Source organism: Haplochromis burtoni, unplaced genomic scaffold (assembly GCF_018398535.1).
Source record: "Haplochromis burtoni strain Fernald_Lab_line unplaced genomic scaffold, NCSU_Asbu1 Contig_494, whole genome shotgun sequence".
Taxonomy (NCBI): domain Eukaryota; kingdom Metazoa; phylum Chordata; class Actinopteri; order Cichliformes; family Cichlidae; genus Haplochromis; species Haplochromis burtoni.
This window is the reverse complement of record NW_024582855.1, coordinates 271592-287801: the sequence shown is the minus strand read 5'-3', so window position 1 is coordinate 287801 and position 16210 is coordinate 271592. Positions and strand designations below refer to the sequence as shown.

General features: G+C 38.3%; 2 protein-coding genes across 3 annotated transcripts; both read right to left on the bottom strand.

Moving 5' to 3' along the window:
• Positions 1–848: 848 nt before the first annotated feature.
• LOC102293748 (NACHT, LRR and PYD domains-containing protein 12-like) lies at positions 849–7095 on the bottom strand. 2 transcript variants are annotated; one of them, XM_014329127.2, is made up of 5 exons: positions 5204–7095; positions 3528–3701; positions 2392–2565; positions 1606–1655; positions 850–1479 (listed from the first exon to the last, which is right to left on the bottom strand). In XM_014329127.2, exons 1-5 carry the CDS (start codon positions 7078–7080, stop codon positions 935–937), a joined length of 2820 nt encoding a protein of 939 aa, XP_014184613.2. In that variant the 5' UTR covers positions 7081–7095; the 3' UTR covers positions 850–934. The 2 variants fall into 2 exon arrangements, with proteins under 2 accessions (XP_042069835.1, XP_014184613.2); XM_042213901.1 differs by having other exon boundaries at positions 849–1655.
• On the bottom strand, positions 7092–13134 carry LOC121812258. The gene is made up of 5 exons (XM_042213884.1): positions 11160–13134; positions 10673–10771; positions 10239–10337; positions 9634–9712; positions 7092–7355 (listed from the first exon to the last, which is right to left on the bottom strand). The coding sequence occupies exons 1-5, from the start codon at positions 11246–11248 to the stop codon at positions 7092–7094; spliced, it is 630 nt and encodes a 209-aa protein (XP_042069818.1). The 5' UTR covers positions 11249–13134.
• Positions 13135–16210: the final 3076 nt, after the last annotated feature.

The window sequence follows — 16210 nt, the reverse complement described above, 5'->3', positions numbered from 1 at the left end:
AATAATCTACATGACTACTTTTTTCTGTAAGAAAGACTCGGTCACATGATAATTTTGAAACAGTGAGATGATGCTGCAGATTCAGTTCATTTCAGTGAATTAAATTACCGAGGTGAAGTAAGTCTCTGCAGTTTTTTCCAGTGATACTGACAGACCAAACAGTTCATGACAAAATAAATTACACACATCTCTAAATCTATCTTCTTCATACTATTTTTTCATGAGCACTGTTTGTTCATAATACAAGACTCCACAGAAAAGTCAGAAAAATGCATTTGATCTCAGTCATTATGCTGCAGCTGCACCAGTGTTAAAAAAGGATCAAGTTAAATCTACTAATGTTTTTCTTTCTTTTTTTTTACATTTTAAAAATAATTTCTTTTGTCAGACTTCATAACTCCCCAAATTTCCCCCGTAATTGTATTATTTTTTGTAAAATTTGTACTACTAAATAAAACAAAACAAAAACTAAATAATTAAATCAAAGACTGTGCAATCTAGACAGCTACTTTAATGTAGCTTATATAATTATATAATTTAATTCCTCAAATGTAACCACAGACAAGTTGTAATCTTGTTGTTATTTCATCATTTTAACAGTCAGTAAATATGGATGAAATGAGGCCAAACCGGACTACAGGCTCACTTGTGGTCACTGGACAGTTGTAAACAAATCCCTGCAGCTCAGTGGTTCCTCTCCAGTATCACATTTTGTCTTATCTACAGATGACATAAACTAAATCATGAAAACACAACATACTGATATTTACTGAAGCTTTTCACTAGAAAATGACAGAAAACAACAAAGCGTCTTCGTTTAGAGGAAGACATTTAAAATAAATTATTTAGAACAGTCGATGAATCTGAGAACACGTTTCTGAGTGAAAGAGATAGAAAACAGTTGTGTTTCTCTAACAGGAGGAGCTTCTTCATACTAAACAGGACACAGAGACACTGATGCATTAGGATTGAAACCAAATCCAGGATAAATAGGTTCAGTGAATGTGGTGTTAAAGGTGTGGAGGTGAATCAGAGTGCCAGAGGAGACTCTGTAGAAGGACAGAATGCCAGCAGGACAGTCCACGTACACAGCTACTCTGTTAGAGGCAGAAGACGTGGAGGAGGAGTAGGAGGAAGACATGCTTCCGTTATTGTGCCACACAGAACGAGGGCGACCATCGCTGTAGCATTCCAGTCTCCAGGACTGATCGTTCCTTCCAAACACGCAGTCTTTACTGTCGCCTTTCATTTCAATTCCTCTGTAACTCACTGATATATCAATCCCTCCACTCCACTCAACCTCCCAGTAACAGCGACCAGTCAGACCATCTGTACACAGCAGCTGATACCAGTAATCAAATCTGTCTGGATGATCAGGATATGACTGAACCTCCTTCACCTGTGTCACCTTCCTGTTGTTGTCGGACAGTTTGAGGTATTTATTTATTGTGTTTGTGTCGATTGTGAGTTGACAGGAATCTGGTTGAGACAACAAACACAACAATGTTGTCGTTTTGATGACATCAAAGATATGACTGAGTGATGCAACAGTTTGAAAATAGTTAAATCTGTGCCGCCTTGTTTTTATGAATGTTAAAAACTTACACTTCCTCAGACCGTCTGGTCTCAACCATCGGACTCCAGCCGGCTCCACCCTGAGAGGAGGAGAGGGGTCAGACCGCCGTCTTTCAGCATGCACACACAGTCCAACTTTTTCACAAAGACACTTTAATGGATTTTCAGTTCTTTGAGGCAGTTGTTGGATTGTTTTTCATAGCAGTAAATCCATAACGTCAAACCTTGGTTCAACAATTTTGCTGAGCACTGTATTGATAGTATGATAATAAGTGAAGAGAATATCATCAAGATCCTTTTGCTACCCTGATTCATTACTTTTATTGAGGTGCTGCTTAAGTCAGCACTGAATAACTCATATATGTCCTTTACTAGCATACTCATATGTTCATTGCAGATACTGCACTCAGTTATCAGTTTTTATCCTGTTTTCTTCTTGTTTGCTTTAAAATGACAGAGAACATTAATCACTCTGTGACCTTTTATTGGTATTTACTGATTTTTTTGCAGGCCTTAGGCCATATAATATCAGTCCGTTTTAAATTAGTTTTGCCTCAGAGACAATGTCAGCATGTTCCTGAGATCATGCAATCATTTTCATGCCTGAGGGCCCAAAGATCACAGGCATCGAATGCTGATTTACAGCCTTCAGCATAAATACGTCATTACTGGTAAACTCGACTAACGTTTCTGTTGTGAGCAAAGAAAAAATGTCCCTGCATTTGTGATTGCTCAGATCATATCTTTATGAAACAAACAGAAACAAAGTGAGGACACAGAAAATGTTTCCTCCACTGTTAAACATTCTCCTCATACCTTAAAGTGTCTAGTTTCCAACATGGATCCTTCAGTCCACTTAACAACAGCTTCATTCCTGAGTCTCCTGGATCATTATAGCTCAGATCCAGCTCTTTCAGATGGGAGGGGTTGGCGCTCAGAGCTGAAGCCAGAGAAATACATCCTTGCTCTGTGATCAGACAGCCTGACAGACTGAAGACACAAAAAACAACAATCCATCTGTGAACACTTCACTGAAGCTTTTTTCTTTTTGTGATACACAGCCATCTACTCATTCACTTCAGTTTAGCTTTATTTATATGTGATCATTTAGACAGATAACACCAGTTGTCTTAAATTGTGTAATGACGCACATCTATGTTCGGAAACTCTAGGAACTATTTTGATCCAAGAACTACAGGGAGAGCAAAAGACTCTGTTGGTAAAATATGATGCCATAAGTGTCATTGAGATATGATGGTGCCTGAACGTTCAGGCCTTTGTACGTTAGACTGACTCTGGAAAGAGTATGTTTCTAAATTTAATGATATTGATCTGTATTGTTTGTTGTTGTTGTTTAATTATAAAAAAAAATCCACAATAATTATTCTGAATTATTACAGTGAACTTTATATAACATAAAAATATATTTGAGCCCTGTAGAAGTTGAAGATTAACCTTTGTGTGTGAGAAACACTTTTCCATGAACAAATTGAAATCCATCAGATAAACAGCATTCAAATCATTGTAGCCAATTTCCTTTAATAAAAACATTGTATTCTAGCCTCTGTAGTACAATGCACTATATCAAATGCAGCACTGAGGTCTAGGAGGACAAGCACAGAGATGAGTCAACTGTCAAAGGCCATAAGAAGATCAATATTAACCTTCAGCAGTGCTCTTTCTGTGTTATAATGAACTCTAAAGCCTAAAACTGACCTACAAGAACTCCTCAGATGTTTTTAATGAAAGGAAGATTAGAAATTATCCTACAATTAGCTTATAAGCTGGATCATGTAAAGGCCTTTTAAGTAATGGTTTAATTACAAAACTAGATTAAAAGCTCTGTTGTACATTCATTTTTAATAAAGATAAATTTTGCTTTAAAATTGAACTGTCTATGCAATAATATAATTACGCTTTTAAAAAATCAGAGAAAAAGTCGGATTCCTGACCTCAAAGTTTCCAGTGTACAATGCGAACTCTCCAGTCCAGAAGAGAGAAGTTTCACTCCAGAATCCTGCAGGTCATTATTACTCAGGTCCAGCTCTGTCAGACTACAGGACCGACAGCGGAGAACTGAAGTCAGAGCTTCACAGCTTCTCTCTGAGAGGTTACAGCCACTCAGTCTGTAAAAAAAAAAAAAAATATGTAAAACTTTTATTTTGACACTCAGCGAGAAAAGCAAATATTTCCTTGATAAAGTCACAACTTGTGAATAAGTAAAAACCTAATTTAAGTTTAGACCAAAAAGAGAACACTTTCACATTTTCTTAGTAAGTCAAAATACTTGTAGGAGCCATTTTTGGGTTGATACCTTATGTATGCCGCTAGAGGTCACCTTTAGAGTTTTTCTGTATGTTTATGTGAAAGTATTTAAGGTAGACACACATATTTAACTGTTGTGTGTGAGAAACACTTTTACATGAACAGTTTGTGACTGCTGCACTGCTATGTTAAATTGTGAAAATAAAGAATCTAAAGGACAAGATGAGTAAGGCTGGAATTATTGAACTGCATCAAGTTTAATAAATGAATGCATAACAGTGACACCGCGTCACCCCCGCCAACGAACATCTCAGTGGCTTCAAGCATAGGATTAGCCTCTACAATACTTATACAAAGCTGGCAGATATAGTTCAGTACCCACTTCACTGGTACAAGCATACACCACTGCTGGTCATTTTCCTGATTTTAATCTGTGATTTTTGTTTCTATGTACAGCTCCTTGTTTAATCACATAGCAATCCTTAATGCAGACTTTTAGTTAATCCTTTCTAAAACAAGCAGGTTAGACCTTTCTCTTTTAAAACTACTCTTCCTAAAAGCATAGTTCTCTTTTGATTGGTCTATTTCAGGAAACAGAAAGGGCAGCACTTAATGTTTGGGAGCCCCACCTCCTCTGCCTTGTACTTTAGTTGTTCTGAAAACATACCTTTAGACTGGAGTGTCTGGACTCCAGTCTAAAGACTGGACTGTCTATACAAAAAAGTGTCTCTGTAAAAAGCTGTGCAGTCCAAATTTTTCCTCCTAACTAGATGGTATCATAGCAGACATAATAGAGATTTAAACAATAAGATAAGGGGTTACGATGAAGGTTAGTTACACTGAGACTGAGCTATGTTCAGTACCATCAAAAGAAGACATACAGTCTGCTGACTAAATTATAAGGATTAGAATTGAAAAACAAAACTCCTGACTTAGAAACAAAATCATGAGTGAACAACCTGATTCTAGGGGGCTGAGATATCAGACCTATGTTGTTGTTGTTGTCGTCTATCTAGGTTCTCAGTCACCCAGCACATAGAGTCAGGCCAGAAAGATATAACACTGCTCCATGAAAAGTGAACCTGAAATTTCTTAACAACAGGCTCAAACTGAGGGTAATTTATCTATATTCTGGATATTTTCCAGAAATGCTAATACTTTCTGTCGTTATGAAACATTAAAAATATCCTACAATTGATTGTGAGTGCATATGACCATTTAATTTAAAAGTTACGCCTATGTGAGCAGTGTAAATTGCCAGCAGCCATTACACTATTTAGGTTTCTTGAATTTTGCATGCCTGCTTTTTTGAAAAGTAGAATCAATATTTTCAAAACAAAAGGATGAGAACGCGTTTGCTTACAGAGCTTTGTTGGAGGCTTTAATCACTGGCATCAGCCTCAGCAGAGCCTCCTCTGAAGCAGAGTATTTCTTCAGGTCAAACACATCCAGATCTTCCTCTGATGACAGTAAGATGAAGACCAGAGCTGACCACTGAGCAGGAGACAGTTTCTCTGTAGACAGCCTTCCTGAACTCAGGGATTGTTGGATCTCATCCACTAGAGAACGATCATTCAGTTCATTCAGACAGTGGAACAGATTGATGCTTTTCTCTGCAGACAGATTCTCATTAATATTCTCCTTGATGTACTTGACTGTTTCCTGATTGGTCTGTGAGCTACTTCCTGTCTCTGTAAGCAGGCCTTGTAGGAGACTCTGATTGGTTTGTAGTGATAGTCCCAGGAGGAAGCGGAGAAACAAGTCCAGGTGTCCATTTGTACTCTGTAAAGCTTTGTTCACAGCATTCTGGTAGAAGGGTGTAGGATCTCTTGTTTCAGAGTTCTGAGATGTCATCTCTTTCTCTTCCAGAAGATTAATACCAGAGTTGATCAAAGTCAGGTGGACATGAAGAGCAGCCAGAAATTCCTGGATGCTCAAATGGATGAAGCAGAAAACCTTGTCCTGGTACAGTCCTCTCTCCTCTTTAAAAATCTGTGTGAACACTCCCGAACACACTGATGCTGCTCTGATATCGATGCCACTCTCTGTCAGGTCTGATTCATAGAAGATCAGGTTTCCTTTCTGCAGCTGTTCAAAAGCCAATTTTCCCAGAGACTCAGTCATCTTCCTGCTCTCTGGACTCCAGTGTGGATCTGTTTCAGCTCCTCCATCATACTTCACCTTCTTTACTTTGGCCTGAACCACCAGGAAGTGGATGTACATCTCGGTCAGGGTCTTGGGCAGCTGTCCTCCCTCTCTGGTTTCCAGCACATCCTCCAGAACTGTAGCAGTGATCCAGCAGAAGACTGGGATGTGGCACATGATGTGGATGCTTCGTGTTCTCTTGATGTGGGAGATGATTCTAGAGGCCTGCTTCTTATCTCTGAATCTCTTCCTGAAGTACTCCTCTTTCTGAGGGTCAGTGAACCCTCTAACCTCTGTCACCATGTCAACATATTGAGGAGGGATCTGACTGGCTGCTGCAGGGCGTGTGGTTACCCATAGGCGAGCAGAGGGAAATAGATTCCGTCTGATGAGGTTGGTCAGAAGCACATCCATTGAGGTGGACTCTGTTACATCAGTCAGCGTCTCAAAGGTTTGGAAGTCCAGAGGGAGTCTACACTCATCCAGACCATCAAAGATGAACACAACCTGGAAGTCTTCGAAGCTGCAGATTCCTGATCCTTTGGTTTCAGGAAAGAAGTGATGAACAAGTTCCATCAAGCTGAACTTTTTCTCTTTCAGCACATTCAGCTCTCTGAAAGTGAATGGAAACATGAACTGGATGTCCTGGTTGGTTTTGTCTTCAGCCCAGTCCAGCGTGAACTTCTGTGTTAAGACTGTTTTCCCAATCCCAGCCACTCCCTTTGTCAGCACTGTTCTGATTGGTTCATGTCTCTCAGGTGAGCCTTTAAAGATGTCTTCTTGTCTGATTGTTGTTTCTGAACTATCTGATTTTTTGGATGCTGTTTCAATCTGTCTAACCTCGTGTTCATCATTGACCTCTGTGGTCCCTCCCTCTGTGATGTAGAGCTCTGTGTAGATCTGATTCAGCAGGGTTGGGTTTCCTGCTTTAGCGATCCCCTCAAACACACACTGGAACTTCTTCTTCAGTTTTGATTTAAGCTCACTTTGACTCGATTGGAAATTCCTAAAAAATGTTTGTGAAGGAACAAACAGACAAAAAATAGAAGTCAAGGACTTGTCAAGTTCATATGTTGTTAGTATATATTGGTCCATTAATAAATGTATCAAACAGCATGAATCTTTAGACGCATCCTCTTACTGCTCTGCAGATGGTCAGCGAGCTCCTCCTGCTTCATTCTCCTAAGAAAGAACAGTGTGATCTTAACCAATGCTTCTCGGCTGCTCCTCCTCTGCTCTTCATCCTCACTCTCTAACATCTCCTCATCCTCCCTCTGACTCTCTAAGAATTCTGGGTAATCTGGAGTCAGAACCTTCTGGATCTTCTTCAGTTCATTCTTCACATAAGTGACAATGCTGTCCTCCAGCAGCTGCAACAGAATACTTTAAAAATTACCTGGTCACCCCATAAACACAAGCAGTTGCAACACATAGGGAAATAAAAAAAAGAAAAAGAAATGAAAAGTATAAAGACCCAGGAACAATAAAGAGAACAAAACGCAAACTACAAAAGAGAAAAGACTAAATGCAGTGATGATTTATAAATGCTTAAGCAGTAAAAGAGGGGACATAATCAGTGCATCATGGGAAGTCCTCCAGGAACCTAAGCCTTCCGCAGCATAACTAAGTGATGGTTAATGATCACCTCATTCAGTCCTCACTATAAGCTTCATCAAACATCAAAGTTTTAAGGCTAATCTTAGAACTAGAGCAGCCATTTGTCTCCTGAACACAAACTGAGAGCTGTTTCCACACGAGGGAGCCCTGACAGCTGAATGCTTTCTCTTCTATTTTACTTTCAGAAACTCTAAAGTGCACTTTTGGGATAATAAGGTACAGTAACAAAGTAGAAATACTTTGTACTTAAGTAAATGTGTCAGGTATCTTCAGTATTTATTTTTCTGACAACTTTTTCTTTTACTCCCTACAAATTAACACAAATATTTGTACTTACTACCCCTTACATTTTCAAAACAGACTTGTTACTTTTGGTTCATCGATAGCATTTATACTCAGGGGTTTAAGTGGGCTGGAATGGTGCACGTGTCCATAAACTGTGGTCATGGTACTTAAACATTTAGTTAGTTCTACAGAAGAGGAGCGAGCATAAAGGAAGTACACATTTTTTAACTGTCAGGTACTTTAATATTTGACATTTCTATCAGCTCCACAAACGTCAGCAAACTCAAACTGTTTGTGTGCAGTTTGTCTCACAGTGTGTTGCAAGCTAAAGGTCCAGCTGCTGTTTTTCACAGGGAGAGAAAAGAGCATGAGATAAGATGAAGGAAAGGCAGAACAGGAGGAAGAGAAGTTAGATTTAAAGGTAAGGCCTGCTCAGTGACACAGTTGTCATTTTTAACCACATATTGGATCTGCACATGATGTGTTTTGATAAATAATGTATTTTCATATTGTCAATCATCCTGCAAAACAAACTAAGCTATACTTATTTTGTGTTATTTAAATGTTACAGTTTGTAAAGAGGTTAGCTTTCTGCAAATTTATTGCAAATTCATTTTATTTTTATTTTTGCACAGCGGCCGGTCAGTGTTGGGTTACATCAAGCACAGTAGACTAACATGCATTTAAGATAATGATAGATTCATTCAAATAGCTGGTTAAACTGCTGCCAGTTTGTTGAATTCAACAATTCAGATTAAATCAGCTGAACACAGCCTGTGCAAAAATCTACTGGATCTGACAATACAAATTTTTGTGAGCTGTGATTCTTTTCCCCACACTGAGCCACTACACCACAAACTGTGGTCCCTTCACATGCCAGCTCCAACTTTAACCCCTGACTGTACTCATTTTCCTCTTCAGGTGCAGGCAAAGTCCAGGCAACAAAAAAAACAGTTCTTCGTTTTTAAATTCTCTTTCACTGCATGTGACCTAAATAACAGAATAAACTTGAGTATATTTATTAGAATTAAAATTATGATTTGAATAATATTTGTATTCTCATGTACTAATGTATGAGGTTCAATTAGCTTTGTACACAAATGGTTAGTAGAAATGTCCTTCAAGGAGATTCTTGCTACTTTCTTACTTTGAGTATATTGCGGAGCCTGTACTTGTTCACTTTTACTAAAGTAATGAAGTTTCTTCAGTACTTCTACTGGAGTAGTTCAGATACCCAGGTATCTGTAATTCTACTTAAGTACAGAATATCTGTACTTTTACCACATCTGGTTCTATATGAGAGCTGCACAGTACAAAACAGGATCATTGTCATTTCTTGTGACCAGACACGTTTTTTAACAAAATGGTTTCCAATTATCTATCTACCCAAATAGTTTACTAGACACAAACCAGCAGCTGAAGAAAAACATGTATCTGTCGAAGTAAAATTAGTCACCAGTAAGGCTAAACCACAAAGTTTTATATTCTTCTGTAAAAATAAGTTTAGTATTAAACTGTGCTTAATTGTGCTTCCATTTCACCTTACCTCACCTCCAATGCTAGAAGAAACTAGTGTTTGTCATATGTACCATGTACAGCATGCAGATTAGAGCAGGCTGAAATTTGACACAAGCGTTCTGTTTGAAGGAGAACCAGCTTTACCTCCTGAATTACAACCCACACACTCAACTTCCAAATGACTAAGAAGAGAATAAATGTAAAAGTAGCTGTTGTGCATGTACAAACCACAAATATGGAGTCCAGGTGTGTTTGATGCTGCTGCTCAGACCGACCACTGGGAACCTCTAAGGTCTCCTGATCCACTCTGTGGAGGAATCATGAATCAAAAGTATAATCACACAAAACTGGTCCTCCACGTTATACCAAAAAACACCCAAACTAACAAAACAATGCCTTCCTGCTAATGTCTGGAGCTCTGAAGGTGCCCTGTGTTATCTGACACAGACAGTGAAAACAATAAATGCCCTCACAGTACTTGCTGTATAATTATTAAGGTGCTATCTTTCAAGGATCCTGACAGTTGATGTGTGTTGGGGGTGCATGGACCATTACAATGTTTATTAATCTCAGAACTCTGCCAACAACCACAGTGATGCTATGAGATGGGGTGGCTAAGAGGAAGCTCATGAGAGAAAGGGAAACAGTCAGTTAGGCTCATTATAGATAAGAAAGGCTCTCATTAAGACTGTTGTGTTTGTGGAAAAAATCCAGCACACACAAAATCACATATGAACACAGAAACATGTGTGACAAGAGCCGGTCTGACGGGAAACATTTGGAGAAGTTATTCAGAAATAACAGAATCAGTTAGAGATTTAGATGCAGATTACCTCTCCACGACAGAAGCTTCTTCTTTAAATATAATATCATATTGCTTTGAATGGCTGCTCTGTAATGACACAGAGCTGGGGTCAGGCCTCTGATGGTAGCTGAAAGAAAAATAATATTTGTTAAAATCCTCTCACACAGAAAATGCTAAAAGAAAAAAATGTGAATATATGCTCATGTAAATAAAGAGAATAAAAGAAAATATTCAATTACAAATGTAGACCAGTTTACAATAGAATTACATATTTAAAAAATATCTCAATCTTAAACAATTAAAACATTTTGAAATATTATTTAAACCTAATTAAATAGTGAGAACTACTTACTATGTGTCAGATGAATGTCCAATGAACTTAACTGAGCTACCATGACATGAAACATTTCTTAAATTTATTTAGAAAAACAGATTTGGTTAGAACATTTGGATACAGTTTACCTCTCCACAGCAGAAGCTTCTTCTTTAAATGTAATATCATACTGCTTTGAATGGCTGCTTCTTAAGGACACACAGCTGGGTTCAGCTCGCTGATGGGAACTGAAAGAAAAAACTATTCAGTAAAATCATGTTGGACAGAAAATGCTAAAAAAAAAATGTGATTATACATGTTTGAATAATGAGTAAGAATGAATGATGAGTAACAATATGAAATTACATTTGTAGACCACGTTATATTAGAAATGGCTAACAAACAATCAAAATCTTAAAAAACTCAAACAATTTATCTTATGAAGTATTTTCTAACTCTGATTGAATCCTGAGAATGACTTACTCTGTGTTACATGAATGTCTTTGAAATATTAAATAATTTTCTGCTCAGCTCGTTCTTTAACTTTAGGTCCAGGTCAACGTTTAGTTTTTCTGTAAATAATGATGGTGCAGTGATGTGAGTGCTCAGCTGCGATATTTACAGATGTCATGTCACCTCTGAGCTTTGGGCTGGATCTCCTGTTCCTCACACAGAGTGCTTTTAGAGGGAGGGACTCCCTCCTCTCTGTCCTCACGCTCATCCATGCTGTGGAATTCCACATCTGCAGAGGAAACACAAATTATTCATATGAACACCAACTGAAATTCTTCTTTCCATTACGTGTACTGAACATTACAAAGTAACACACTACTGTAATCACATTACAATTATGCGGTCACTTACATTACAAATGTTTGATGATTTATCAATCAGGTGAGACAGAAAGCAAAATAAAAACACTCTTGCTGCAGCAACTTTTCAGGAGTTTATGACATTGTTTTTATTTCCCAAAAGGACATGAGCACGATGGTTGAATGCAAACAGCGTCCAGAACAGAAACAACCACATTAGGATGAAATTATGCAGACAACATGCAAACACACTGCTACCCAAAAACACATAGTGATGATAGCACTGACTGAATGCTGACTACAGCTCTGCAACCAGACCCTGAACTGTTTCTACCTGTTTAGGCTGAACAGCTTAATCACTCTGGTGATCCCACTTAAGTCTCTTTAGCTGTTTTTTAACTTTTCTTTGCATTTTTCACTTTCTGTTCACACTGCAGGTAAACACTAAAAAAAGATTGCAAGTGTTTCCTCATTGTTTGTGTTAGTGTGGGAGACTGTAGCCTGGTCAGTTTTAGACAGTGTGTTTCAGGTTATTTTCTGGAATAACAAGAAAGTAAGTAATGAAAGTAACAAGAAAGTAAGTAATGTAATGAGGAGTGTAATGACCTACTTTCTAATTACATTCTCCAGCAAGTATTTAAGCAATGCACGGCATGACTTTTTAGAAAAGTAACGAGTAATGTGTAATACGTTACTTGTTTTCAGTAAGGACTCCAACACTGGTGCTGAACGGGGAGTCATCTTGTCGCACACAGGATGACTCCCCGACACACCTGGTTCACTCTGAATGGAAGCTTCAATCCACTGATATTCAGTCAGTGAAGCAGCTTTTCAGCTGATCCATTATTCAGAGTGCCAGCAGTGTTAAAGCTACACAATAATTAATCCTGGTTACTTTTCAGAAAACTGTGCACACACGAATTTGCTGTTAGAAGCATTTTCCATCTAATAGCAATCTATCTCTGTAAATTCCAGGATTAATGTGGACAGCCATCAAGAGCTGCAACTAATCATTACATTCACCATTAACCAGCCAATTATCTTTTAGATTTGTTGTTGTTTCATAAAATGTCAAAAGCTGGTGAATGCCGCATCACTCGTCTAAAAATATTTAGTGTAGTATCAGGAACAAGAAAGATATGCATCAAGCCCTCCCAGCAGATTTTGCTTCAAAACAAAAATGATTAACAACGATCTGAATGGTCAGGATTCCTTTACTGTCAGTTAATCATGTGATGGCTGCAGCTCTACAGTCAATACTTATTTTCGCATGTTTTAGCAGAGTGGAAAGCTGCTGAAACTGGGAATCATGTTAGCGAAACACTGAACATTTGTAAGAACCTGAACTTGACAATCTGACCAAATCGCTAAAATCAAGCTTTAATGTAGTTTTATTTTCAAAGAAGTGACAGGAAAAAGCGGCACTCTGCTCTTACAAGACATAAAAACTCAGTTTTTTTTCGAAGACGTCCACCACACATCAGCTGCTTATCATGTTTGATTTCAACTGTGTGAATTTCTGTTCAAACACAGCGATCCAGCGTTTGTCCTGCGGTACGAGACGGATAAGATGACCGCATCTTGCGCAAAAATTCACAGCCAGAAAGCAAGACGAACTGTTAGAGAAAGAATCAAAGCAAACTCACAGATTCTTCAAACATTGCATAAGAGAAAGAATCTCCGCTCCATACCGGAAACTAAACACTGACCCACAGGTGAGCTGCTTCCTGAGAGGAGGCTGGACTCCACCTGAAACAGGTGACTTTAATGGATTTGTTTAAATCTTTAAACTGATCGGATTTGTTTCTAAATTTTGGGAAACAGTAGCTACGTTATTGCACATGATGTGACGCTAACCGGCTCCGAAGCAGGTTAAGACCCATGTTAGAGATCATCAGGTATGAAATCACCACCTACTGAGCCTCCAGAAAATAGCGTCACCTTTTCAGGTGTTGTGCCAAAAAGTGATTGTCTGCCAGAAACTGATTGCCGTCCGCGGGAGCGCGCGCAGCTGCTTAAAGCTGCAGCGCCCGGATTACTTGCGTTGTCAGCTACTTCCGTGCAACTGATATAACGTGGGGGGGAAAAACCCAAACACATTTATGCCTTTGTTATTAGGCAAAGGTATGCATTTATGGAGCTTTAACGTTTCTTGTAACCGAATTATGACGCTATCAGAAGGTTGCTTTCAGTGTGTATGACTACACGCATCACGATGGAATAATTAATGCCTACAGGTTTAGTATGTCTACTCTCGTTGTTCATATTTGTTATAAGACTGTCGAATAGTAGTTAAAACAATAAAGACCTATTGTGCCAGTATCACCATGACTCTTTCTTGTTTGTGCAGAATAACGACTGAGAACATGGCATTTTAGCGCTACCAAAAAGTGATTGTGGCCTATAACTTGTCACTGAAACAATATTTCTGCTTCAAACTTGTTGGATATATTCCAGAAGGGTTACATGTGATATATTGTATCCCAAAACCTCTCCAAGAACTGCTGAATAACTTGTACAGGAACAATAACACTGATAATATGCCATTTTCAAGCTGCCAAAAAGTGATTGTGGCCTATATCTTGTCACTGAAACAATATTTCTGCTTCAAACTTGCTGCATGTCATTCTGAAGGGTCATATGTCAAATATTACATCTCAAACAGTCCCTTAGAACTGCTGGATAACCTGTAAAGGAACATTAACATTGATAATATGCCATTTTCAGCCTGCCAAAAAGTGATTGTGGCCTATATCTTGTTAATGAAATACTATTTCTGCTTCAAACTTGCTGCATGTCATTCTGAAGGGTCCTATGTGACATATTATATCTCAAACAGTCCCTTAGAACTGCTGAATAACCATTAAGGGAACGATAAAACTGATAATATGCAATTTCCAACCTGCCAAAAAGTGATTGCCGCCTATATCTTGTTAATGAAACAATATTTCTGCTTCAAACTTGCTGCATGTCTTTCTGAAGGGTCCTATGTGACATATTATATCTCAAACAGTCCCTTAGAACTGCTGAATAACCATTAAGGGAACGATAAAACTGATAATATGCAATTTCCAACCTGCCAAAAAGTGATTGCCGCCTATATCTTGTCACTGAAACAATATTTCTGCTTCAAAATTGTTGGATATCCTCCAGAAGGGTTACATGTGACACATTATATCTCAAACAGTCACTAAGGACTGTTGAATAACTATTAAAGGACCATTAATACCCATAATATGCCATTTTCGACCTGCCAAAAAGTGATTGTGGACTATAACTTGTCACTGAGATACTATTTCTGCTTCAAACTTGGTGGATGTCATTCAGAAGGGTCATATGTCAAATATTACATCTCAAACAGTCCCTTAGAACAATGCTACACTCTGAGGTCAATCCAGCGCTGCCAAACCTAAAAATTGGTAACTGCATCCTAAATGATAGTAAATGTAACAATAAATTTATCAGTGTGAATTTCAAATCTATTCTTTTCCAGGGGTTTAACTCAGGTAGATATTTGCAGGCCCTTCATGGGGACCAGTCACTCATGGAAAAGGCGTTCTCAAAATTCATTCAGTGGCCTGTCTCCCCAAAAGTAAAAGAAACTCATTTCAAGATAATTAATAATATATATCCTGTGTCTGAATTTTTAAAGAGGAGGTTTAAATTTGAGGTTAACCAGTGTGCATTTTGTGATTCAGCCTGTAAAACATTACACCATTTGTTTTTCTCATGTCCTGTGTCAGCTGCCTTTTGGTTAGAACTACACAGCTGGTTATCCCTCAAGATCAACGATATTCCCCAGTTTAATATTTCTGATATTATTTTCTATATGGCTAAACAACATCCATCTGTCTCTACTGTGATTAACATTGTCATCCTGTTAGGTAAATACCATATACATTGTTGTAAATGGAGGAATAGAAAACCATCCTTTACATGGTTCATCAATGACTTTAAACATTATTTCATGTCACTTAAAAAACTGAAGTCAAGCAGATTTGCCGCAATCTATGATGACATTTCCCATTTGCTACTGTTTTGATTATTCCCTATATTGTGTATCAACCTGTGCTCCTTTTAATTTCTTCCCCGTTAATACTGTGGATCTTTTGTCTAGCCCCCTCCCCCCATATCCTTGCTGTTAGTTTTGTTGTATTGACTGTGTTCTTTTTTTTATCCTCCACGAGAGTTCATTTGCACTATAATGTGTTATTTTGTTTGTGACTGTATTGTTCCAATTGTTAATAAATAAATAAATAAATAAAAAAGCTTTAAGCAGCTGCGCGCGCTCCCGCGGACGGCAATCAGTTTCTGGCAGACAATCACTTTTTGGCACAACACCTGTATCTGTCGCACGTCTGTGTGCGAACATCAGGAGCGTGTAACAGAAATGTCCATTTGGGGATTTTAATCCGCTGCTGAGTCTCTTGTGAGGAGACAGAGTTGGGACCACATCTAAAGAGACAGAGAAAAACATTTCAGGAAGTTGACTTACCTGGATCAGCATATAGCTTAGGGGTGACTATACATGAAATAATGCTTCATCTGGATAAGAAAAATTACCAGTACTCGGTCGTTACGAAGGAAAATTTTTTTGCAGTTCGTCTGAAAAGATGCACTTGCGCCTTGGGATCTTTTATACTATGGCAAGCCATTAGTGCCAAAATTCGCCACTTTCCTAACCCGTTTGGTTAAGAAATGGCGTAAAAAACGCCGTTTAATTATTCAAAACGCATATTGCCATATTATAGGGCTTTGGAGTTGACGTCACGCCGCAATGCATTGTGGGAGCGCGGCACCATTTTCGGGGTCTACGAATCAAATCAAACACACTGTGTTGGAACGACGATTACAAGATGCTTAAAAGCAGCTTAA

Excerpts from the sequence above, each read along its gene's own strand:
- LOC121812258 (XM_042213884.1), bottom strand. The coding sequence starts at position 11,248 with ATGGATGAGCGTGAGGACAGAGAGGAGGGAGTCCCTCCCTCTAAAAGC. Across the intron at positions 10,338-10,672 it reads GAAGCTTCTGCTGTGGAGAG|CTACCATCAGAGGCCTGACC; the intron begins GTAAACTGTATC and ends TTTTTCTTTCAG. Across the intron at positions 7,356-9,633 it reads ACCTGGACTCCATATTTGTG|CTGCTGGAGGACAGCATTGT; the intron begins GTTTGTACATGC and ends ATTCTGTTGCAG.
- LOC102293748 (XM_042213901.1), bottom strand. The coding sequence starts at position 7,080 with ATGGACCAATATATACTAACAACATATGAACTTGACAAGTCCTTGACT. Across the intron at positions 3,702-5,203 it reads AAAGCCTCCAACAAAGCTCT|ACTGAGTGGCTGTAACCTCT; the intron begins GTAAGCAAACGC and ends TTTTTTTTACAG. Across the intron at positions 1,656-2,391 it reads TGGAAACTAGACACTTTAAG|GGTGGAGCCGGCTGGAGTCC; the intron begins GTATGAGGAGAA and ends TCCTCCTCTCAG.